The 25,856-nt window shown below is 46.4% G+C and overlaps 1 protein-coding gene and 1 non-coding gene across 2 annotated transcripts in view; both read left to right on the top strand.

The window, feature by feature from the left end:
• Nucleotides 1-25,856, top strand: part of LOC126412241 (mucin-2) — a 245,101-nt gene that overhangs the window by 132,755 nt on the left and 86,490 nt on the right. The window contains exon 4 of the mRNA XM_050081733.1: nucleotides 25,560-25,695. Within this exon, the coding sequence (XP_049937690.1) occupies nucleotides 25,560-25,695 (136 nt within the window). The remainder of the gene's footprint in view (nucleotides 1-25,559; nucleotides 25,696-25,856) is intronic.
• Nucleotides 9,852-9,927, top strand: Trnat-agu (transfer RNA threonine (anticodon AGU)). The gene has a single exon. It is a non-coding gene; the product is annotated as a tRNA-Thr (tRNA).

Raw genomic sequence — 25,856 nt, 5'->3', positions numbered from 1 at the left:
TAGGGATGTTTAGGAATGTGTAAATCTCGCGTACAGGCATCTGACACACGTAGCACCCAATCACCTGGCCACGTTCGAATTCCTTGAGTTCCGCGGAGCGCCTCATTCTGTTCTCTCACGATGTGTAATGACTACTGAGGTCGCTGATATGGAGTACCTGGCAGTAGGTGGCAGCACGATACACTTAATATGAAAAATGTATGTTTTTTGGGGTGTCTGGATACTTTTGATCACATAGTCTAAGTTGTAAAGGAGTAGAAATGATAAGTGAACAAGTAAACGCAGTTAACAGAAGAGTTACTTAACTTGTTTTTCTCCAAACGAACGAAGACTCATTGCAAATAATGCAGTAAGAAATAGTCCAGCTGTCAGTCTCAACATGGAAGAGGCTCTCTGAACTAAGGCACGAATGATGGTGTCAGAACCATGACTAGGTGGGGTCTGCGTAGTGTCACGTAGCGAAGTGGCACCAAGTGCGAATGTGTGCTGTGGCTGTCGCTGGCTGTTTTTATATTGTGGCAGCAGAGGGCGCTCATAGGCGCTGGAGCGTGGCGCAGCCATTGGGTCCACTGGATCCTACACGAGCGCTATCACCCTCTGATGGAAACTTAATGACGCCAGTACATTGGTACTTGTACATGATGCCACACCTCGCAATGTCTCTCATCGAGAGACAAAAAGAAATCACGTCACGAGAAGACTGCTTCAAAATACATACCACTGCATATCACCAGCTACCCTGGCTAATTTTTAGCGAAATAATGCTTTACGCATGGTTTTCTGCCGAAACTTGCGATTGGAGAGAACCTTTTATGAATGTAAACCAAGTTTTGTTTATCTGTAAAAATTTCAAACAACCAAGTGTAAAAATGCGACGGTTATAGCTTGTGCACGATGGCGAGAAAACTACAGCTTCCCCTCGTTTACGGTGAATATCACCCTAGGAAGGGTAAATCATGAACTGTAAAATGATAACTTCATATACATACCCTTGGTGGAAATCTAGATCCGATCTCAAATTTTCCTTTGCCTTTCCTTTTTATGCCTTTTATGAAAATACACTGTAAGATAAAAAGACGTCGCACCATGAAGAAATTATCCGAATTGGACTTAAATTGGTAGATTCGATGTGCATGTGCAGCAAAAACAAATTATTGCAGTTTCAGAAAAACTGCATGATTTATTCAAGAGAAACAGCTTCACAAATTGAACAAGTCAATAAGACGTTTGTCTATCTTACGCAAGTAGCTGTTGGGGAGAGATCCAGCGACTTTCCTGGCCACGATAGGGTTTAGCAAGCACGCAGTAGAAACTCTCACCTTGTGAGGGCGGGCATTATCTTGCTGAAACATAAGCCCAGAACAGCTTGACATGAAGGGCAACAAAACGGGACATAGAATATAGTCGACCTACCGCAGTGCTGTAAGGAAACCGTGGATTATAACGAATAGGGTCCTATTATGAAACGGAATAGCACCCCAGACCATCACACCTGGTTGTCGGGTTGCATGGCGGGCGACAGTCATGTCGGTATCCCACTGCTGTCCAGCGTTTTTCCACAGTTGTCTTCGCTGAACTCAGTTCCAAGCAGGACTCATCACTGAAGAGAATTCTCCTCAAATGGTTCAAATGGCTCTGAGCACTATAGGTCATCAGTCCCCTAGAACTTAGAACTACTTAAACCGAACTAACCTTAGGACGTCACACACATCCACGCCCGAGGCAGGATTCGAACCTGCGACCGTAGCAGCCGCGCGGTTCCGGACTGAAGCGCCTAAAGCCACTCGGCCACCGCGGCCGGCAATTCTCCTCCATTCAATGAAATTCCACGCCGAGTGTAGTCGATACCACCACAGACGGGTATATTGGTGTAAGTGCCCATTACTTTACGTGACGACACAGTCACGAAGTCAGAAAAATATTCCTATCTTCATATCAATGCCAATGATGTAATTTAACGAGTTGGAAAGCAGTGGGATAAACTAATAGCAGACTCGCATGAATGAATCGAAAATGGATATGGATTCCAACGTGTTCCTATCAAGTTGTGAAACCGAACAAATAAACTAATCTTGTCCACAAGAAATGCAGTAGCAATGTATCTCTCGTCAGTAAATCTAAAAAACTACGTAACGTATAATTATGCAAGGGCCATGCAAGCAAGTAACCATCTCATTATAATTCTGGACGATGTCAGTTCATCGTGCTCATTTCAGTATCAAAGGACAAGAATGTACATGATGAACTAGAATTCCAGAGGTGGTGGTATGAACCAAAACAAAACAAAAAAATCTGGTGAACATGGGCTCTAAAGTGCACAACTTAAAAGCCAAATGGGTCAGATCATGTTCAGTGGGGTTGCAATCATACGATATCCTTACAGCAAGGTTAAGTGGTCCAGGAGGAAGTCACCAGTGTCGAACGTTGTCGAGAACGTCACACTGCGAACTATGGTTTTCGACCGCGGAACGTGTGGAAATCAACGCCCTACGGAAAAGGGTGGTTTCATTGACGCCCTTTATTCCCCCCCCCCCCCCCCCTGAGGGCTTTTCGTGTCGACTCTGAGCGGCAGAGTGTATGAAATTTTTTCCTCTATCACCCATAAGAAAACATGTGATTTCAATATTGGTGTCGCGGTTCCGATCTCCGCCGGACAGGAGTCAGAAGAAGGGGTGAAATGTGGGTAACAAGGGGATGTGACGACCTTTCCATCGCGTCGCACATCCTCCGAGGCGTTAGGCAGTATTATGGTTAAATTTGGCGCCAATGTGAGGTCATTTAACACACCGCACATGTACTTCTGAGCTGTGGTTTTTTTTCGCATTTGTCGACACCTCTCTGTTTGAAGCATCGCCTGGACCGAGGATTACAGCGCAGGGCGCCTCCTGTTCCACCATTAAAGAGGAAGGTGCCTTTGATTCAATTTCAAATTTACCCATCGCAGTGGGAGACAATTATGGAGGGGGGCGTTCAAAAAGTCATACTCTACTTTTGCACAATGTATTGCAACATGAGTTGTTTGTTCAGTCTTATTTGATGCAACTCTCCATGCTAGTGTATCCTGAGTAAGTTTCTTCATTTATGCATAACTTTGCACAATACATCCACTTAAGCCCGTTTTCTGTATTCTAGTCTCACTCTACAGTCATACCGCTTCGCCCCACATACGTACACTTTCCCCCATTAACAAAATAACTATTTCTTGATGTCTCAGGATATGTCCTATTTGAAAGAAAACATTCAACTCCTTAGCTACCATAAACATTAACAGCAGCTTAACTTCTTAACTGTATCTGCAAAGGATTGTAATCACTGACTGCTCACTTTGTTGAAGCTATCAAACTGCGGGCCTGATACGGATAAATAAAAGTTCCTTAATGTCAAAGGGTCTAACGATTAAAAAAAAAATGGCTCTGAGCACTAAGGGACTTAACATCTGAGGTCATCAGTCCCCTAGACTTAGAACTACCAAAACCAAACTAACCTAAGGACATCACACACATCCATGCCCGAGGCAGGATTCGAACCTGCGACCGTAGCGGTCGCACGGTTCCAGACTGTAGCGCCTAGAACCGCTCGACCACTTCGGCCGGCTAACGATTTCACATCGTCGGAAACGGACCCCGCATCATGACATTTGGTCCAAAAGTTTTCGGAAACGAAAGCGTGACTTCAACTCTTTCACAAGACCAATGGCCCGCTACTAGAAAGACGAAGCTCATAGAAAATGGTGGGTCACTGTGTCTGATTTCTCCTGGTAACTACTGCATGCACCAGTGCTGTACGACACCAGGTAATTTACAGAATAACGCGGTTCGACTGCGCAGGTTGCAGGCTCATTGATGTACAACGCTAACGGTGTATACGTACCCCGCCCGAGATGGCCAGCGCCGACGAGCCGTCCTTGACCCCGGTCGCTGTGACGCAACGGGGCACCACCCGCAGACCGCTGCCCCTCCTCCCGTCGCCCCTCCCCCCTTAACGGACACGCCACTGAGCAGCAGAGGAAAACGGGCCGACTGTCAGCACTGCAGGAGACGAGACCGCTTGCCTTTCATGGACGTAACACACACGGCGCAGCTGACGTCATGGAAAAGCGTGGCTGGTGACATAGCACCGGAACGGCTGCTGGCATGAACACGAGACTCTCCCTTTAAGAGGCAATGACTGGCGGTAGAAATAAGCACACTTGCCACAGCAGGCATCAACTCAATACCGTGCAACACAGCCTCTAGCCTTGATAATAACTTCGATTAGGAGGCGAATTCCTTTTCTTTTTTTTTTTTGTGTCGTCAGTCATCTGGTTTGATGAGTTCCGTTACGGATGCCTCTCCTACGCCAACCTCTGCAAGTGGTAACCTCTCAGAGTAGTATTTGCACCTTAAATCTTCGGTTACCTGTTGGATGTTTTCCAATCTCTGTCTTCCTCTACAGTTTTTACCTTCTAAAGTCCCCTCTAATGCCCCAGAGGTTATTCCTTGAAACCCCAGCAAAAGTCCTATTATCCTGTGTCTTGTTGTTATCAGTGTTGTCCACACTTTCCTTTCTTCGCCGATTCTGCAGAAAATCTCCTCATTCCTTATCAGTTCACTGATTTTCAACTTTCTTCGGTAGCATCACATCTCAAATGTTGCGATTCTCTTCTGTTTCAGTTTTCCGGTTGTTCATGATTCACTATCATACAGTGCTGTGACCCAGACGTTAAAAAAATCTTTTTGCTGGTTTCTCATTACAACTGAGGAGGAAATTTAAAAGCAGAACACAAATTGAGGCTTATGCTTGATACTAGTAGACCTCTCTTTGCCAGGAATGCCCGCGCTGCATGTGCTAGACCGTTTTTTTATGTCCTCCTTGGTCCGTCCGTCATGGGTTATTTTGCTTCCATGGCAGCAGAATTCCCTAGCGCCATCTATTTCATGATCATCAATTCCGATGTAAAATTTCTCGCTCTTCCCATTTCAGCTACTTCTCATTACTTTCGTCTTTCTTCGGTTTACTCTCAATCCATATTCTATACTCATTAGACTGTTTATTCCATTCAGCAGATCATGCAATTGTTGTTCACTTTCACTCAGAATAGCAATGTCATCAGCGGACCTGATCATTGATATCTTTCCACCCTGAATTTTAATCCCATTCTTGAAACTTCCTTTTACTTCCGTTATTGCTTCTTCGATGTACAGACTAAACAGAATGGGCGAAAGACTGCATCCCTGCCTAGCGCCCTTTTCAATCCGAGTGATTTGTTATTGCTCCCTCTTGGTTCCTGTACACATTGTATATTACATGTCTTTCCCATTAGTTTACTCATATGCATCTCGTTTCGAACACCTTGCACTTTTTTACATTGTCGAACAATTTTTCTAGGTCTACAAATCCTATGAGCATGTCTTAGTTTTTCTGTAGCCTTCCTTCATCAACCGCAATGTCAGAACCGCCTATCTGGCGATTCTCATGCAGGGCTACGAAATTGCAGGAATACTGACTGCTACGTATCTGCTGTTCCAAAATTTCCCACATATTAATTAAATTCATTCATGGTATTGTCATGGGTACATCTGAAGACGACATCTCCTTCCTGCCATTCTCTACGTCGACCCGTCTTACTGTGCTGATTCCATACAACTGACTTGAACGTTACACTTCATTGGCAGGACATGCACGGCCACATGAGAGCCTGGTACGAGTTCCACAACATTAACAGTTCTCTAAACCGACCAGTGTCCTTTTTTTGAGGAGGTGACTAATATTTTGTGCGACCATCTCACTACTGCGAAATTTAAAACTTTCCCGGCTTACGGAATGATCCATAAAATTTCGGGAGAACAGCCGAATATCTGCAACTTCCTGCCACGATATTTCGGCGCTGTCTTCTGACCATCTTTAGGTGAATACTAACGAAAATGCCCTGAGCTCACGTAACTAACGTAAGTGCTGTTGTTTTTTTTTTTTTTTTTAATTATAGTCCATTGTTATACATTCTGATAATGCAGTTGTAAGGTTAACTGGGACTTCCTCGCTTGGCTGGAGTTTGTTTTAAATGTATGCTTTTGTACTGACAGAAAAAACTTTTTTTTTAGTACTGTTGTAAACACCTCTCAACCAGCCAAACCAATCCCATCTGCCATCTCACGATCACTTCCCTCCCTTCCTATTCCATTCACAGATGGTACACGTGAAGTAAGACTGTCAGGAACTCCCTGTAAGAGCCTGGGTTCCTCTCATTTTAACGCCATGGCCATTACTCGATGTCTATGTTGGAGGAAGTAACATGTTACTTGACGCTTTTCGAAACTTAGGATCTCGAAAGACATACAGTTCCACAGACAAAATTCACACATTTTTATTGACAATAACTGCATGTGGATAAGCTGGCAAAGGCAAATACTTTACTTTGTCTGTTGCGTTTGTAATTACTCATCTAACTGAATACTGTCCTTGGTTCAAGAACTAGTCGCTTCTAGAAACTCATTATTATGGAGCAGGCGTCGATGGCAGTATTCCAACGATCGTCATATCTTCTGTCGGATCTCTGCATGTGCCATCTTATAAAAAGGCGCAACAGAATACTATTAGCTCCATTGGGAGGGGGGGGGGGGTAGCCATTAGAGGCGACAGGTATCTTCATTTGTAGCATCATCTGTGGGAGAACACTATTAGCTCCATTGGGGCTGTGACCAGTAATCACGACAGGTATCTTCATTTGTAGTACCACCCGCGGGAGAACACTGTTAGCCCCATTGGGGGTGTGACCATTAGTGGTGACAGGCATCTTCACTTGTAGCAGCACCCATGGGAGAACACTAGTAGCTCCGTTGGGGACGTGGCCATTAATGGCGACAGGTATCTTCATTTGTAGCATCACCCGCGGGAGAACACTATTAGCTCCATTGGGGCTGCGACCATTAATCACAACAGGTATCTTCATTTGTAGTACAACCTGCGGGAGAACACTGTTAGCCCCATTGGGCGGTGTGACCATTAGTGGCGACAGGCATCTTCACTTGTAGCAGCACCCATGGGAGAACACTAGTAGCTCCGTTGGGGACGTGGCCATTAATGGCGACAGGTATCTTCATTTGTGTCCGCAGCTCGTGGTCTCGCGGTAGCGTTCTCGCTTCCCGAGCACGGGGTCCCGGGTTCGATTCCCGGCGGGGTCAGGGATTTTTCCTGCCTCGAGATGACTGGGTGTTGTTGTGTCGTTTTCATCATCATCATTCATCGTCATTACGGTTGGAGGAAGGCAATGGCAAACCAACTCCACTAGGACCTTGCCTAGTACGGCGGTGCGGGTCTTCCGTATCACTCTCCTATGCTCTGTCCAAGAGTACGGAACTTCCATCCATCCATCTTCATTTGTAGTGCCACCCGTCCGTCTAGAGGCGAGTAGCGGACATTCCGGAATGACTGAAGCGCCAACTGCCAGCTAATTTCGAATTACTACACTCTGTTCACTTCGGATCGTCGTGATTGCACCATCGTGTATGGTCAGCATTAGCACTGCCGCTTCCACATGAGGCTGTCTGCGACGCACAGTGCCTTTCTTGTACCGTTTCCCACTGCATTTTGTTGAGAATTTTCGCGACTTTCTCACGCTCACTAAATAATATAAAAAACAGGAAAACTGCGCTCGTTTGCCGTTACAGCAGTGGCTGCTAATGAGAAATGCAACTTATTACTGGAGATGGTTATCGGTCATTGACAACATTCATGCTAATTCAAACATGACTTGTATTCTGAAGAGTCATCGAGATATCGCATGGCATCTCTGCGACCAGTAGGGACACTATTGAAGCGCTCTTGCATGACGCTTTATGTACCATTTAAACAGTTACACTACTGCTCTATAACGGCTTTTATTCTGTCTCGAAAATAAATTACAACTGTAAATAGTAACAAACAAGGAGAAATCAAAATTCCAAACAGCAAACATAACATAAAACAGGTCTCTGTCCCAAAGCATACAAGAATCACTTTGCAGGTTTCTTTTCTAGTGGCGATTCCCATACGATAATAAAGGACGTCCTTTCTGATTTTTGTTTTGAGGGCATTAGACAGCGGTCCAAGGCCTATTTCTATACCTAACGTTTCGTGTTCCGGTGCTGGAGACATCATCAGAGTCTAAAACGATTTAGAAAGCAGAAACAATAACATAGACGCTCATCAAGCAAAACTGTTTAAACAGTCGGTTCGTGACTGCATTAGACAGCTGCCGAACATCGTGGAGCCGCGCCGAGGTGTGTGTAGTGGGGAAGCACCAGTGCCTGCAACTTGTCTAATTGCAACCCTTCTTATTTGCTATTAGAGTTATTTTTGTGATTTGAATTTCTATGGCTAATGCCTATTTACGTATTTATATTTATTTATATACTTATAAACAGTTTGGATTGCTCAGCAGAATTAAAGGAAATAGCATTGAAATCATAGGTTTGTAAAACAATATTTTTAAAACATCAGTATCCAAAGCTCTCACATGAAACTGGAGATTCAATCTGACAGCTACAAAAACCAACTTCAGTTCGTGAGGGAACGCTGTAGCTTAATTGGAGGTTCACCAAATACACGGTAGACAACACAAGAGCAATGAAAAAGGTAAGCAGTTATTACAGTCTTTTTCGGAAGAACAGACAGCAACAGCCCTTCAACAGGAAAAACAGATTTTTCACTACGGATCGGCAACGGATAGGAAGCGCTTGTTCCAAAAATAGTCACCTTTTTAACTTGACGAAGCCGCAGTTCATTCAACATCCGCAGATCAGAGCACCCTAGATGCAACTGGTTGCTAGCGAGCCAAGGAGCCATAAATCCGATACCTCTCAAGCCCATAAGATCGGACAAGTCACACGCAGGCTGAAAATGTTCTGAGGGGCCCAGTAGTCTCCTGGCTTAGACACATAGCAAACCGCGCCCGTACAGCACACGCTGTCCATCACGTGTTTCCCTGTTGGCCGGTCGACAGGAAATGAGACTACCTCGGAAAGCAGCACCTCCGAAACGGACAGATGAGCTTAAAGCCTACACGGCTCCGGATGGTAGACACGGAAGCGTCGTCAAAATGTCGTGTACGTGTCCAGCAGCACACTTCGAGTAAGCTGAGTGAGAGACTGACACCACTTTCTCAAGTTTGTGAGTAGGCCCTGGGAAATCGCAGAGACAGCAACTAAATATTTGACTCGCAGCAATTTGGGCCAACTGTGGACGGGAGAAAGACGATAATTTCATCATCTTGCTTGCACCAAGCGGAAACGGAATAAATAAGTGCAAGCAAAGGCAAAAGCGCAAGTCACACGCAGGATGAAAACGTTCTGAGAGTCCCAGTAGACTCCTGGCTTAGACACATAGCAAACCGCGCCCGTACACCACACGCTGTCCATCACGTGTTTCCCTGTTGGCCGGTCGACAGGAAATGAGACTACCTCGGAAATCAGTGCAAGTAAATAAGTGCGAATATGTACCTATAATGCTGATTAAAATTAAAAATATCCGAAAGATCTGATCTTTCTCGTTGCCTGTGTTGATGCTGCATGTAATTATATTGTTGATGTATCACTGTTATGTTAGAGATTTTTAATGATATAGGTTTATCCAGGGTCACGCTCTTTCCCTCTAAAAACTATATAACAGATTTTATCAAGTAACCAATGTGACAGGTTGTAACTGATTCGCCTAGATGGGTAACCAATCCACCTTCTTCGGTGCAGATGCACAACTACATCCGACCGCCCCCGGGAACCTCAGAGTAACAAGCACGGAGAACGTGGACAGGGACAGCAGATAGGTAGCGCTCGGAGGGACTGTGGGTCGGTCGGGAGGTGTGCCGAGATAGTCCGTGCAGATAAGATAAACACTGTGTCCGGGTGGCACAGTGTTTAACGCAACTGCCTAGTAAGCAGGAGATCCCGGGTTCGAATCCCGGTCCGGTATACATTTTCATGCGTCGCCGCTGATTCCTCGAAAAGTCCCGATACATCTGACATCACCAGTCCCCTGCCTTTCTGTTCACCCCCTACTCCTTCAATTTACATATAACCAGTGTGTTAATGCTAATCTTCCTTCAGGTTATGTTGATCGTCAGTACTCCGTGTTCTGCTTTAAATTTCCGCCTTAGTTGTAATGAGAAACCAGCAAACATTGTCAAACTACATATCTCCAAAGCCCGCCCGGTTGGCCGTGCGGTCTAAGGCAAGGCTTTCCGGAGTGGGAAGGAGTGCCTGGTCCCCAGCACGAATCCGCCCGGCGGATTTGTGTCGAGGTCCGGTGAACCGGCCCGTCTGTGGATGGTTTTTAGGCGGTTTTCCATCTGCCTCGGCGAATGAGGGCTGGTTCCCCTTATTCCGCCTCAGTTAGACTATGTCGGCGATTGCTGCGCAAGCAAGTTCTCCACGTACGCGTACACCACCATTACTCTACCACGCAAACATAGGGGTTACACTCGTCTGGTCTGAGACGTTCCCTGGGGGGGTCCGCCGGGGGCCGAACCGCACAATAACCCTGGGTTTGGTGTGGGGCGACTGAGGGGTGAAGTGGACTGCGGTAGTCGTCGTGGGGTTGTGGACCACTGCGGCTGCGCTGGGGACGGAGCCTCTCCGTCGTTTCTAGGTTTTCGGTTAACATACAATACAATACAATACAATACATATCTTCAACGCTACCTGGAACTGCAGTTCAGTACTAAGTGCAGTACCTCCACACATTTGAAGTTTGCGTACATTTCCCCACGCTTTAGCAGAACAAACCCTGTTAAAAACGACGTATTTTAGAGATATCTTTAATGTGGTGAGTCGCTAAAACTGCGTATTTTCGTATACTAATGTGTGTGACTTCTTAAGGGACCAAACTGCGGAGGTCATCTGTCCCTAGGCTTACATACTACTTAAACTAACCTATGCTAAGAACAACACACACACCCATGCCCGAGGCAGGACTCGAACGTCCGGAGGGAGGGGCTGCGCAGTCAGTGACATGGCGCCTCTAACCGTGCGGCCACTCCGCGCGGCTTTCGTAATACGAAAGTGTAAATAAAGAAACCACCAGATATGGCATGTTAGCCTCACACAAGGTTTGTTGGTCTCAGAACCCGTTAAAAAAGTCTAAGATGAAAGCAAAATATTAGCATACCGCAGGACGCGTACCTATTTTCTTTGGTTTCGTAACTCTACGCCTTTTAGTACTTTTTTTCCGGCCGCGATGAATACGTACAATCAGTAATATTACTATTCATCATAAAGTGTCCTGAAGGCTTTTGCCGCCAATGCTTCACTAACTGGCATTTAATTATTCGAAATCGTACTAATGGAGACGTATTTGTGATAAATGCTCGATGCGGCATTCCATTGAGAAGGCATGCCGCAAGTTATAAAAGAAAAACAAGCAAGACCCGACGAAACTAATATGGCGTCTGTTGCACCGAGTGACACGTCAGTTTGACGTCACTTTCCACAGCGGCTGTTAGTAGGTGGAAGGGGGGGGGGGGAGTAGCTGGGTAAGGAGCCGAGCAGGCTTTTACGTTTGCTCAAGCCGGCAATGCAGCTTCCTCTCAGCAAGTTGTGGGCGACGTCAACGCTACAAATCGTGCCACAGCTGTTGAACGGGTATGCAAAGCGTGACTTAATTGAACCGTCTCATTTAGTTACATGTTTCACAGGTTATCTGATAGATTTATTATCTAAATGTTGTGGAACATGTCAGTTTAAAGGATATGTTTAAACGATTTCTTCCAGTGGATGGCTACATACTGGCCATTTACAAGTTCCTAAATGGCACACTGGCCTAATTTAATTCTAAAAAATGGTTCAAATGGCTCTGAGCACTATGGCACTTAACATCCATGGTCATCAGTCCCCTAGAACTACTTATACCCAACTAACCTAACGACATCACGAGGGAGAGAAAATCCCTGACCCCGCCGGGAATCGAACCCGGGAACCCGGGCGTGGGAAGCGAGAACGCTACCGCACGACCACGAGATGCGGACAGTATTATTCTGAGACTGCGTGTGAATACCACATATTATTCTTACTGCCCGCTTTTGTGGAATCAGTTCTTTCTTTCTAACTGAAGAGTATCCCAGAAAATTATTCCACAGGACATTATAAACAAGAAATATACAAAACGTGTTAGGATGTTTGATTCGTTCGTTTGTGAGACAAGCAATTACACAAAGAGCAAAAGTAACTTAACTGTCTGAGCAGCTCAATAATAAGTTTCTTCCACTCCAAGTTGTCATCAACATGTATACTTTAAAAACTGAAGCATTCTATCATGTTAAACGTCTCCTTTCCATGTGCCACAGCACTAGTTGTGTACAGAACTGGGTATAGTGTGCGCCGGCCGTTGTGACCCAGCGGTTCTAGGCGCTACAGTCTGGAACCGCGCTGCTGCTACGGTCGCAGGTTCGAATCCTGCCTCGGGCATGGATGTGTGTGATGTCCTTAGGTTTAAGTAGTTCTAAGTCTAAGGGACTGATGACCTCAGATGTTAAGTCCCATAGTGCTCAGAACCATTTGATATAGTCAAAAAATGGTTCAAATGGCTCTGAGCATTATGGGACTTAACATCTGAGGTCATCAGTCCCCTAGAACTTATAACTACTTAAACCTAACTAACCTACGGACATCACACACATCCATGCCCGAGGCAGGATTCGAATCTGCGACCGTAGCGGTCACGCGGTTCCAGACTGAAGCGCCTTTAACCGTGGAACTCCGCTGTCTCAGACCAACTCTCTTCCCACCCAGAGACACACCTCACGGCCAGCACTTCCTCCTAGGCCGACTTCGACCAAAGATGCTTACTGAACAAATAGTAAATCAATAGCAAATTCGAGCCAGTGGCGCCAGACAAGACGCACGCGAAGTAAAATATGACGCCAAGGCTCAACAAGTACATATTTATCCTTGGGGACAGTATCCACCCACACATGCAGTTTGGTTTTCCTCAGCCCGGTGCCATCTGTCAGCAGCATAACGCAAGGTGTGACAGAGCTCGTAGTCTACAAGTGTAGTTCGAAAAGCATCCATGACCACCGAATTCCCTGTGGCACAACCTCAGTCGAGATGTTCGCGCCACGGAACGGAGTTACCATGACTCGACATCCTGTTGGTACGTTCTAGAACCTCATTGACTCTCTTCCTAAAAAAGTGTCTACTCGGGCTTCTGACAGGAGGTCTCAATAATGTGCCTGGACGGTGCATGTTACAGTAAGACAGACTGTGACAATTTCACGTTAATGACGACAGAATGACCAAAACCATGCCAAGACTGTAAAGAGTAACTATTGTATCTATGTCTACTTGTGTTAAATGTGGTTTTTTTGCCATTGTAGCCAGATGATTAAGTTTGTACCTGGACGTTGCTTAGTTAAATAATTAAGTCAATAAAACTTTATAACCGGTCTCTGAAAAGCTGTTACCCACGTGTCCTCCGCCAGCTACGGCATGGTGGCATGTAGAGTATAGATGTAGACGTAGATGTAGATGCAGATGAACACGGTACGGAGGCTGGTCGGCGGCCCGCGGCTTGCCCAGGAATAGCCCGGCGGCCTTGTAGAGGCAGACGCAGGTGTGAGGGCCCGTTCCCAGCACGCAGCAGCCCGTAGACGGCAGCCCAGTCCGTGCCAGGGGGTGCCAAAGGTCAGCGTGCCGCCCCGACTGTCCAGCCGGATCCGCGAAGCTGAGGCGAGTCGCCGTGCCGGCGCCCTTGGCGGTCACGTTACACGCTGTCGCCGGTCACACCACTCCATTACGGACCTCCACATTCTACACTACGCCCACGACCGCGGCAAGATAGGCACTCACAGAATTCCCATTCATTCTCAATTTGGCCGCTTCAACACATGTTCGCTGCCGTTATCGACGTAAAATGAATAATATCCTTTATATCGGGCGCGCGCATAAGTTCGTAGAGTTTTTGCATAAGTTAATAAAGACAACAGATACACATAACAGAGAGGTTAGTCACCAATAATACACTACTGGCCATTAAAATTGCTACACCAAGAAGAAATGCAGATGATAAACGGGTATTCGTTGGACAAATATATGATACTAGAACTGACATTTTTACGCAATTTGGGTGCTTAGATCCTGAGAAACCACTACGCAGAACAACCACCTCTGGCTGTAATAACGGCCTTGATACGCCTGGGCATTGAGTCAAAGAGAGCTTGGATGGCGTTTACAGGTACAGCTGCCCATGCAGCTTCAACACGATACCACAGTTCATCAAGAGTAGTGACTGGTGTATTGTGACCAGCCAGTTGCTCGGCCACCATTGACCAGACGTTTTCAATTGATCGGCGTCGTTCACGAGGCCATTTATGAAGAGAAAGCTGAGACGCACATATGGCCACCGTCAAATTTTTGTGATTTTGGCTTGCAGCGTGTGGTACTCATACAGTAAAATTTTGAACCTTCCCTATTGCATCCAAATGTCGTACGATGGAGGAATGATTGCAGCTCATCATATTTACCAGTTCTCGAGTACACTGACGTGGATTATTGTGGATTAATACGTTTAAACAACCTTCATCAAGCCCCGAAGGTCTTTCTGAACGTGAAGAGTCACTAATGTCAAAACCATCCTCATTAAAACGAGAAAACCATTTTGTTGTCATGCTCTGACCAATAGTATTATCCCCATACACAGCACAGATGTTTCTGGCTCCCTTCGCTGTTATAATTCCTCTACTGACCTCAAACAGAAGAATATGTCGGAAATCCGATATCTCCACATGGCACTCCATTTTCTAGTGTCCACAGCTCCATTCACTGTCTCTAAATGACAGAATGACAAAATGGTTCAGATGGCTCTGAGCACTATGGGACTTAACATCTGAGGTCGTCAGTCCCCTAGAACTTAGAACTACTTAAACCTAACTAACCTAAGGACCTCACACATATCCATGCCCGAGGCAGGATTAGAACTTACGACCGTAGCGGTCGCGCGGTTCCACACTGCAGCGCCTAGAACCGCTCGGCCACACCGGCCGGCTACAGAATGACAATATGTGAACTCAAATAGCAACACTGAACTACAAACAGAAAATGACAGACGATAAGTAAACCAGTACGACCCGAAATTCCAACATGTAAACCAAAAACGCTACGAACTTATGCACCCACCAACCTTATTAACATTGCAAAAATAAATGTTTTGATTACCAACAAATAGTATACAAGTGATGTACAAGATTTTGGACAGCTGAGTTGCTCTGGCTACCATAAGATGGCTTGCAAGTGCACTCTTTAGCTTACGGTCAGAACATTATTCTGCTCAATCTTGTAAATTCAGAAAATATGACAACGATACACTATGCTGTCTCGTTACCTTCACTATCAGCATTGGCCAAGGTTACATACAAGCGGAGACTTTAATAGAGTACGTGGAATGGCGTGCGCCAGTTGCGGATTCGTCCCCGGCGAGAGGTTAGAGGTGCGCAGTCCGCAGCGACCAGCGCGCCCCCCTGCCCTGCGGTCAAACCGGCCGCTCACCTTGGGCCCTCTCCTCTTCACACGTGCGCCCAAGGACGCCTCGTGACCTCGTGTCCTCCGGCCCAGGAACGTCCTGGGAGCTGGGACCGCAGGACCACCAGACCGCCGCCTTCCGGCGCAACACTGCCCGCCATCTCTGTGCAGCCTTGGCGCCAACGAAACCGTGACCTTACCGTGGACCTAAGTCTTCGGCGCAATTATCATCATATGCACGTTCATCTACACATGTATTTCACTTACAAGTTCGGCTTATTTTGGAGACTGATACTACTGTCGTTTGCACACTATCTGATCAAAATCTCCGCAAACCTATTAGTGGGCATCAATAATGTGTGTTTACCCTTCGCCTCCATGGTGGCGTCAGCTCTGCTGGAGATGAATAAGAGGTCTTAATGTTTGCCGAGGAAAGATAGCCCTTTCTTCCCCAAGAGGCAAAATTTGAGAAGATAGTGACGTAGCCGGCCGCTGTGACCGAGCGGTTCTAGGCGCTTCAGTCTGGATGCGCGCTGCTGCTACGCTTGCAGGTTCGAATGGTTCAAATGGCTCTAAGCACTATGGGACTTAACATCTGAGGTCATCAGTCCCCTGACCGAGCGAGGTGGCCCAGTGGTTAGCACACTGGACTCGCATTCGGGAGGACGACGGTTCAATCCCGTCTCCGGCCATCCTGATTTAGGTTTTCCGTGATTTCCCTAAATCGTTTCAGGCAAATGCCGGGATGGTTCCTTTGAAAGGGCACGGCCGATTTCCTTCCCCATCCTTCCCTAACCCGAGCTTGCGCTCCGTCTCTAATGACCTCGTTGTCGACGGGACGTTAAACACTAATCTACTCCCCCTCCTTATCAGTCCCCTAGACTTAGAACTACTTACAAAGCATGCCCGAGGCAGGATTTGAACCTTCGACCGTAGCAGTAGCGCGGCTCCGCACTGAAGCGCCTAGAGCGTCTCGGCCACAGCGGCCGGCCTCAGGTTCGAATCCTGCCTCGGACATGGATGTGTGTGATGTCCTTGGGTTAGTTGGGTTTAGGTAGTTCTAAGTCTAGGGGACTGATGACCTCAGATGTTTAAGTCCCATAGTGCTTAGAACCATTTGAACCATTTTTTCATAGTCACGTTCGCCGTACTCAGCTACCAGGGACGGACACCATTTGATGATGAGTCGCTTTACGACTCGAAACCGGTCATGACATATCAGGCTGATGCATAAGTTCGTAGCGTTTTTGTTTTGTATGTTGGTATTCCGGTAGCTATGGGTTATTTATCGATTGTCATTTTTATTTGTAGTTCACTGTTGCCATTTGAGTTTGCATATTGTCAATCTGGCATTTGGAGATAGTGAGTGGAGCTGTGGGCGCTAAAAAAATTGAGTGCCAAGTGGAGAAATCGGAACGTTTCCGACGGATTCTTCCGCATGAGTTCAGTAGAGTGCTGGTAGCAGCGAGGGGAGCCAGAAACCTTAACGCCGCGTGTCGGCATAATGCCACTGGACAGAGCATAGCAAGTAAATGACTTTCTCGTTTTAAGGAGGATCGTTTCGAGATTAGTGACTCTCTACGTTCGGGAAGACCTTCCCGGTTTGATGAAGATCGTTTAAATGCATTAATCCACAATAATACACGCTAGTGCAATCGGGAACGGGCAAATATGATGAACTTTGATCATTCCACCACAGTGCGATATTTGCATGCAGTGGGGAAGGTTCAAAAATCGCGTGTGTAGGTACAGCACGATCTATGCCGAAAATCAGTGCATCTCTGCTTACTCGTCATCAACTTGAAGATGAACGACACCTATCTTGTATCGTTAAGGGTGACAAGAAATAGCCGGCCGGAGTGGCCGAGCGGTTAAAGGCGCTACTGTCTGGAACCGCACGACGGCTACGGTCGCAGGTTCGAATCCTGCCTCGGGCATGGATGTGTGTCATGTCCTTAGGTTAGTTAGGTTTAAGTAGTTCTAAGTTCTAGGGGACTTATGACCACAGCAGTTGAGTCCCATAGTGCTCAGAGCCATTTGAACCATTTTTTGACAAGAAATACAGAGTGTTTATAGATGAATATCGGGGTTTTAAGGCTTTATAGTATTTATTACATTAAACTTACAGTTACAAATGATATTTCAAATGAAAGAGCAACTCAACCAGTTTTACCAGGGACCTTATAAATGTTCAGTGTTAGCACCATTTGTCACACGGCACACATCAAGTCTATAGCCAATCGCTGGATAGGCTGCAAGAGGCCCAATGACAGGGCTTGCTTTGCATGGCCTCCACGTTCGCCCGACCTAACGCCATGCGATTTTTTCCTTTGGAGCTTCATCAAGGATCGTGTGTACGTGCCCCCGCTACCAGCGCACCTCCTTGAATTAAGAAACCGGATTGAAGCAGCTGTATTTCTGCTAACATAAGGAAAATAAAGGAACAACTGATCCCAAAAAAAAAAAAACAGCAACTCCGAGTAGAAAGATCTTCGCGCATCCACAAAAGATATTGTTAAGCATCTGGTGGAACAGCGACCGTGTGGTGTACCACGAATTGCTTCCCCGAGGCGTAACCACCACTGCCGACATTCACTGTCAGCAGCTGAACGCCTAGCAAATGCAATCCAAGAACAATGACCAGCAAGACTGAGTGAAGCGATGCTACTCCAGGATAACGCCCGCATTCTGACACACTGACAAGAAACACTATGGGTTGGGTTGGGCAGTCATTCCCCATCCCCCTTATTCACCTGATCTTGCACCCTCATATTTTCACGTTTTCTGCTCTCTATCGAACAACCCCGAACTTCTTTCCCGGATGAAAATGCACTCAGAACGTGGTTCGATGGGCTCTTCGTCTCAAAACCACGTGATTTCTACTGTCTCGGAATCTAAAAACTACCCCAGCGCTGGCAGACTAGCAAATAGTGAAGAAGAATATACACTACTGACCATTAAAATTCCTACACCACGAAGATGACGTGCTACAGACGCGAAATTTAACCGACATGAAGAAGATGCTGTGATATGCAAATGATTAGCTTTTCAGAGCATTCACACAAGGTTGGCGCCGGTGGCGACACCTACAACCTGCTGACATGACGAAGCCGGCCGAAGTGGCCGTGCGGTTAAAGGCGCTGCAGTCTGGAACCGCAAGACCGCTACGATCGCAGGTTCGAATCCTGCCTCGGGCATGGATGTTTGTCATGTCCTTAGGTTAGTTAGGTTTAAGTTCTAGGGGACTAATGACCTCAGCAGTTGAGTCCCATAGTGCTCAGAGTCATTTGAACCATTTTTTGACATGACGAAAGTATCCAACCGATTTCTCATACACAAACAGCAGTTGACCGGCGTTGCCTGGTGAAACGTTGTTGTGATGCCTCGTGTAAGGAGAAGAAATGCGTACCATCACGTTTCCGAATTTGATAAAGGTCGGATTGTAGCCTATGGCGATTGCGGTTTATCGTATCGCGACATTGCTGCTCGCGTTGGTCGAGATCCAATGACTGTTAGCAGAATATGGAATCGGTGGGTTCGGGAGGGTAATACGGAACGCCGTGCTGGATCCCAACGACCTCGTATCACTAGCAGTCGACATGACAGTCATCTTATCCGCATGGCTGTAACGGATCGTGCAGCCACGTCTCGATCCCTGAGTCAACAGATGGGGACGTTTGCAAGACAACAAACATCTGCACGAACAGTTCGACGACGTTTGCAGCAGCATGGACTATCACCTCGGAGACCATGGCTGCAGTTACCCTTGACGCTGCATCACAGACAGGAGCGCCTGTGATGGTGTACTCAACGACGAACGTGGGTGCACGAATGGCAAAACGTCATTTTTTCGGATAAATCGAGGTTCTGTTTACAGCATCATGATGGTCGCATCCGTGTTTGGCGAAATCGCGGTGAACGCACATTGCAAGCGCGTATTCGTCATCGCCATACCGGCGTATCACCCGGCGTGATGGTATGGGGTGCCATTGGTTACACGTCTCGGTCGCCTCTTGTTTGCATTGACGGCACTTTGAACTGTGGACGTTACATTTCAGATGTGTTACGACCCTTGGCTCTACCCTTCATTCGATCCCTGCGAAACCCTACATTTCAGCAGGATAATGCACGACCTCATGTTGCAGGTCCTGTACCGGCCTTTCTGGATACAGAAAATGTTCGACTGCTGCCCTGGCCAGCACATTCTCCAGGTCTCTCACCAAATGAAAACGTCTGGTGAATGGTGGCCGAGCAACTGGCTCGCCACAATACGCCAGTCACTACTCTTGATGAACTGAGGTATCGTGTTGAAGCTGCATGGGCAGCTGTACCTGTACACCACATCCAAGCTCTGTTTGACTCAATGCCCGGGCGTATCAAGGCCGTTTTTACGGCCAGAGGTGGTTGTTCTGCGTAGTGGTTTCTCAGGGTCTATGCACCCAAATTGCGTGAAAATATAATGACATGTCAGTTCTAGTAAAATATATTTGTCCAATGACTACCCGTTTATCATCTGCATTTCTTCTTGGTGTAGCAATTTTAGTGGCCAGTAGTGTATTACTAATGACTAAAGTCTCTGTTATGTGTACCTGTTGTGTTTCTTAAACTTATGGAAGAACGTTACAAACTTATGCACCAACCCGTTATAAAAACTAAACCATCGTAACAGGCGACTAGTCTGCGATTATTTCTGAAAACATTTGTAGTTTTGGTCCGTTAAGAAATTTCAAAACATCGCGCAATCTGCTGCAGACTGAAAGAGTCGTTGTGGTAACACTCTTGATGTTCTAAAACACAAAGCATTTTTATCGTCGATCTACGATTTTATTTATTTATTTATTTTCTGCGGTGGCTGCCTTCCCTAGCGGGGGAAGTAAGCAGCAGTACGCAGCGTTACGTTCATAAACGGTGCTGCGAGAGCCCTCGCGCTGTCGCAGTGCAGTGAGTGAGTGTGGAGAGGAGGGGGCGGTCTCAATGCCAGCCGCTTTCCACACACCGCCCGCGGCGCTCTGAGGACGCGCCGCCTGCCTCCCTTTCACCGGCTGCCGCTGCCGCCGCGGCCGGCTCCTCCGGCCACTGGGAACTGGACAGTCACGGGGCGGCCGGCTAAATGTCAGGGTCCCCCAACCAAACCCCGTGCACCGCCTATTGTCGGCCAGACACTCGCGTGACGCCAGTCGCAGATCGCCGAGTCACGCCTGCGTTAACGGTGCCGACAACAGGATCCCATAGACGCAATCCACCAGCGTGTCGGCACGCGGCGAGTGCGAGAAGTGCCAGGCACGAAGGTGGCAACACTCGCCAGTCTACCCGTCACGCCAAGTGCTGAGCTGTCCTCGGCAGACACGAATGCGGGCGTCTACACCTCATGGGAATCACAGTCGTGCACACTTCTCTCGTACGCGACGAGAGCTACGCATCGGCGTGAGGTTTTGCAATCCAGGAAGATGCACCCATGGTCGCTATGCATATAAACGTTGAAGGTGGCCCTGCGAGATGGCAATTTGGTGAGATGCTGGTACCTTAAGTCTGTGGTGCATGTTCGTGATTGGGCATTCGGCTGACTTTTCGCTCGGGACAGGAGCATGTAGAAGAACTATGGTTTAAGTTTAAAAGAGCTGTTGACCACGTACTGGATATATATGTACCCAGTAGAACAGTTCATAATGAGAGGAGATACTCCACAGCAATTTTTTTTTTTTTTTAGTCATCAGTCTTTTGACTGCTTTGAGACGGCCCGCCACGAATTTCTCTCCTGTGCCAACCTCTTCATCTCAGAGTAGCAATTACAATCTACACTACTGGCCATTACAATTGCTACACCAAGAAGAAATGCAGATGATAAACCGGTATTCATTGGAAAATATATTATACTAGAACTGACATGTGATTACACTTTCACGCAATTTGGGTGCATAGATCCTGAGAAATCCCTTCCCAGAACAACCACCTCTGGCCGTAATAACGCCCTTGATACGCCTGGGCATTGAGTCAAACAGAGTTTGGATGGCGTGTAGAGCTACAGCTGCCCATGCAGCTTCAACACGATACCTCAGTTCATTAAGAGTAGTGACTGGCGTATTGTGACGAGCCAGTTGCTCGGCCACGATTGACCAGACGTTTTCAATTGGCGAGAGATCTGGAGAATGTGCTGGCCAGGGCAGCAGTCGAACATTTTCTGTATCCAGAAAGGCCCATACAGCACCTGCAACGTGCGGTCGTGCATTATCCTGCTGAAATGTAGGGTTTCGCAGGGATCGAATGAAGGGTAGAACCACGGGTCGTAACACATCTGAAATGTAACGTCCACTGTTCAAAGTGCCATCAATGCGAACAAGAGGTGACCGAGACGTGTAACCAATGGCACCCCATACCATCACGCAGGGTGATACGCCAGTATGGAGATGACGAATACGCGCTTCCAATGTGCCTTCACCGCCATGTTGCCAAACACGGATGTGACCATCACGATGCTGTAAACAGAACCTCGATTCATCCGAAAAAATGACGTTTTGCCATTCGTGCACCCAGGTTCGTCGTCGAGTACACCATCGCAGGCACTCATGTCTGTGATGCAGCGTCAAGGGTAACCGCAGCCATGGTCTCCGAGCTGCTAGTCCATGCTGCTGCAAACGTCGTCGAACTGTTCGTGCAGATGTTTGTTGTCTTGCAAACGTCCCCATCTGTTGACTCAGGGATCGAGACGAGGCTGCACGATACGTTACAGCCATGCGGATAAGATGCCTGTCATGTCGACTGCTAGTGATACGAGGTCGTTGGGATCCAGCACGGCGTTCCGTATTACCCTCCTGAACCCACCGATTTCATATTCTGCTAACAGTCATTGGATCTCGGCCAACTTGAGCGGCAATGTCGCGATACGATAAATCGCAATCGCGCTAGGCTACAATCCGACCTTTATCAAATTCGGAAACGTGATGGTACGTATTTGCCGGCCGAAGTGGCCGTGCGGTTAAAGGCGCTGCAGTCTGGAACCGCAAGACCGCTACGGTCGCAGGTTCGAATCCTGCCTCGGGCATGGATGTTTGTGATGTCCTTAGGTTAGTTAGGTTTAACTAGTTCTAAGTTCTAGGGGACTAATGACCTCAGCAGCTGAGTCCCATAGTGCTCAGAGCCATTTGAACCATTTTTTGGTACGTATTTCTCCTGCTTACACGAGGCATCACAACAACGTTTCACCAGGCAACGCCGGTCAACTGCTGTTTGTGTATGAGAAATCGGTTGAAAACTTTCCTCATGTCAGCGCGTTGTAGGTGTCGCCACCGGCGGCAACCTTGTGTGAATGCCCTGAAAAGCTAATCATTTGCATTTCACAGCATCTTCTTCCTGTCGGTTAAATTTCGCGTCTGTAGCACGTCAACTTCGTGATGCGCCAATTCTAATGGCCAGTAGTGTATCTCCTCAATTACTTGATGTATGTAGTCCAATCTCCGTACTTCACCCTGTCCCTTCTCCTTGTCAGCGTTTTCCATATATTCCTTACCTCTACGATTCTGCGCAGAAGCCGGCCGGAGTGCCCGTGCGGTTGTAGGCGCTACAGTCTGGAAACGAGCGACCGCTACGGTCGCAGGTTCGAATCCTGCCTCGGGCATGGATGTGCGATGTCCTTAGGTTAGTTAGGTTTAATTAGTTCTAAGTTCTAGGCGACTGATGACCTCAGAAGTTAAGTCGCATAGTGCTCAGAGCCATTTTCTGCGCAGAACCTCCTCATTCCTTACCTTATTAGTCACCTAATTTTCTGCGTGCGTCTGTAGCACCACATTTCAAATGCTTCGATTCACTTCTGTTCCGGTTTTCCCACACTCCAAGTTTCACTACCATGCAATGCTGCGTTCCAGACGCACATTCTCAGAAATTATTCCTTAAATTAAGGCCTATGTTTGATACTAGTGGACGTTTTTTTGGCCGGGAATGCCCTTTTTGCCAGTGCTAGCCTGATTTTGATGCCCTCCTTGCTCCGTTCGTCATTGATTACTTTGCTGCCTAGGTAACAGAATTCCTCAACTTCATCTACTTTGTTCCATCAATCCTAATGTTAAGTTTCTCGCTGTTCTCATTTCTGTTACTTCTCATTACTTTGACCGTTCTTCGATTTACTCTCAGTCCATATTCTGTACCCGTTTAGATTGTTCATTCCATTCAACACATCCTGTAATTCTTCTTCACTTTCACTCAGGATAGCAATTTCATCAGCGAATCGCATCATTGATATCCTTTCACCTTGAATTTTAATTCCATTCCTGAACCTTCCTTTTATTTCCATCATTGCTTCTTCGTTGTACAGATTGAACAATAGGGGCGAAAGACTACATCCCTGTCTTACACCGTTTTTAATCTGAGCGCTTCGTTCTTGGTCGTCCTATCTTATTATTCCCTCTTCGCTTTTTTTAGATATTGTATATTACCCCTCTCTCCCTATGGCTTACCCCTATTTTTCTCAGAATTTCGAACATTTTACACCATTTTACACTGTTGAACGCTTTTTCCAGGTCGACAAATCCTATGAAAGTGTCTTGATTTTTCTTTATGCTTGCTTCCATTATCAACCACAACGTCAGGATTGCCTTTTCTAAAGTCAAATTGATCGTCATCTAGCACATCTCAACTTTCTTTTCTATTCTTCTATATATTATTCTTGTCAGCAACTTGAATACATGAGCTGTTAAACTGAGTGTGCGACAATTCTCACACTAGTCAGCCCTTGCAGTCTTCGGAATTCTGTGGATGATATTTTTCCGAAAGTCAGATGATATGTTGCCAGATTCATATACTCTACATACCAACGTGAATAGTTGTTTTGTTGCCACTTCCCCATTGATTTTAGAAATCCTGATGGAATGTTTTGGTAGGAGGGACGCCGCATGTTGCCATGGATTGAGTGATCATGAGATAAACCCTTCGGGTGAAACCCTGAGAAGCGTGTTGTGACCCCTCCTGTTCATGACCTTGTGAACAATATTAATAGTAAGCTCAGACTTTGCTGCTTTCTTATAGGACAGCATTCCTTGATGACACGTACAGTACCCATTGATACACCATAAAATAGAGGAACATGATTCACAGTGTGATCAATATCACGTCCAAACGCATATATTCTTTCTGCCGTTCTGTCACGCCTTCGCGACGACGCATCTTACTACGATAATTCCATACAACCGACTGGAATGTACACAACGCTTCACTGACACGAGTTCTCTGCGGTGGTGTGTCTCATGACAGTTCTACTCCAAAGCGACCAGTGCCCTCTTTTAATGGATGACCAATATTTTGTGCGAATCAAACGTCGATTCTCTGAATGTCTTCTACATTTTCGCTACGCTTTTCCTGAGGTGCAGCAACACCACATGCTGATGAGAAGTATGTTAAATTCGAGTTTCATGTCTCTAAACGCTGTTGCTGCTGTGATCCCACTTGGATGGAAGGGAGTGTTCGAATACAGTGTTCGAACATATCAAATGGTAATGGAAACTTCTGTCCATGAATTCACACCTAGCGGAAACGAACTATGCGCCTTCGATTTCCTGCAAGAACTATTGATTATCTGCTCTGTCTATGGTTTAAATGGTTACCAATGTGCTCAAAAGCTGCAGCCTTCTTCGCTGCTCATCGGCTGTAATTATCAAGAATAATCATTACCAAATTAATAATCCGTGATGCTGTTATGTCCCAATATCTTGAGGTCTTACAATTTTCTGCCATTGATATAACTATTCGATCAGATACTCAAAACTGTGTTTTTCATTCTAAATATACATTCACTGAATTTCATTTTTAAAACGCTGACATTCTGACACGCATTTATTAGTAAACTAGCAGTGAACGAAATTTAAAGTTGGTGGGCGTTACATTTACAGAATCCCCTGGACTAAGTAACTGCTGAACGAGAAGAAACAATATCTCACGACAGTAGTGCTGTTAGAAAACTATATTTATGGTAGATAGAAAAACCTGCGTAAATTATCTGCAATGATTTAGGAAATAATGCACATGTCTATATTTGTGGCAGATAAAGATCATTCGAGCAATGCTGCACTTTTCTGTCTGTATTAACGTAAACGTTCTGTGTGTTTGCAGATACGTGAAAGCTGGGAGCAACAAATCTTCCTTCAAGTTCAACATTCCAGTCAAAGGCTGTGGAACGGTTCCTTCAGGAGGATTCGGCAAAACAGTCGACAATATCATCGTCATCCAGACGGAAGATGACGTACAGGTAATCCTTCAAACAAATACGGTACATTATTCGGCTTCAGTGGGACTCTACTCACGAGACATTACAGTTAAACTGCCTCACACTATGATAGTAAATAACTCACAAATTTAAGTAAATATCAAGACTGGGTCACAGTGTCATATGATAGTGTGTCACTTGCC

The sequence above is a fragment of the Schistocerca serialis genome, chromosome 7 (assembly GCF_023864345.2).
Source record: "Schistocerca serialis cubense isolate TAMUIC-IGC-003099 chromosome 7, iqSchSeri2.2, whole genome shotgun sequence".
Lineage (NCBI taxonomy): Eukaryota > Metazoa > Arthropoda > Insecta > Orthoptera > Acrididae > Schistocerca > Schistocerca serialis.
Note: the sequence above shows the minus strand (reverse complement) of the source record. Positions and strands in the feature narration are given on the sequence as shown.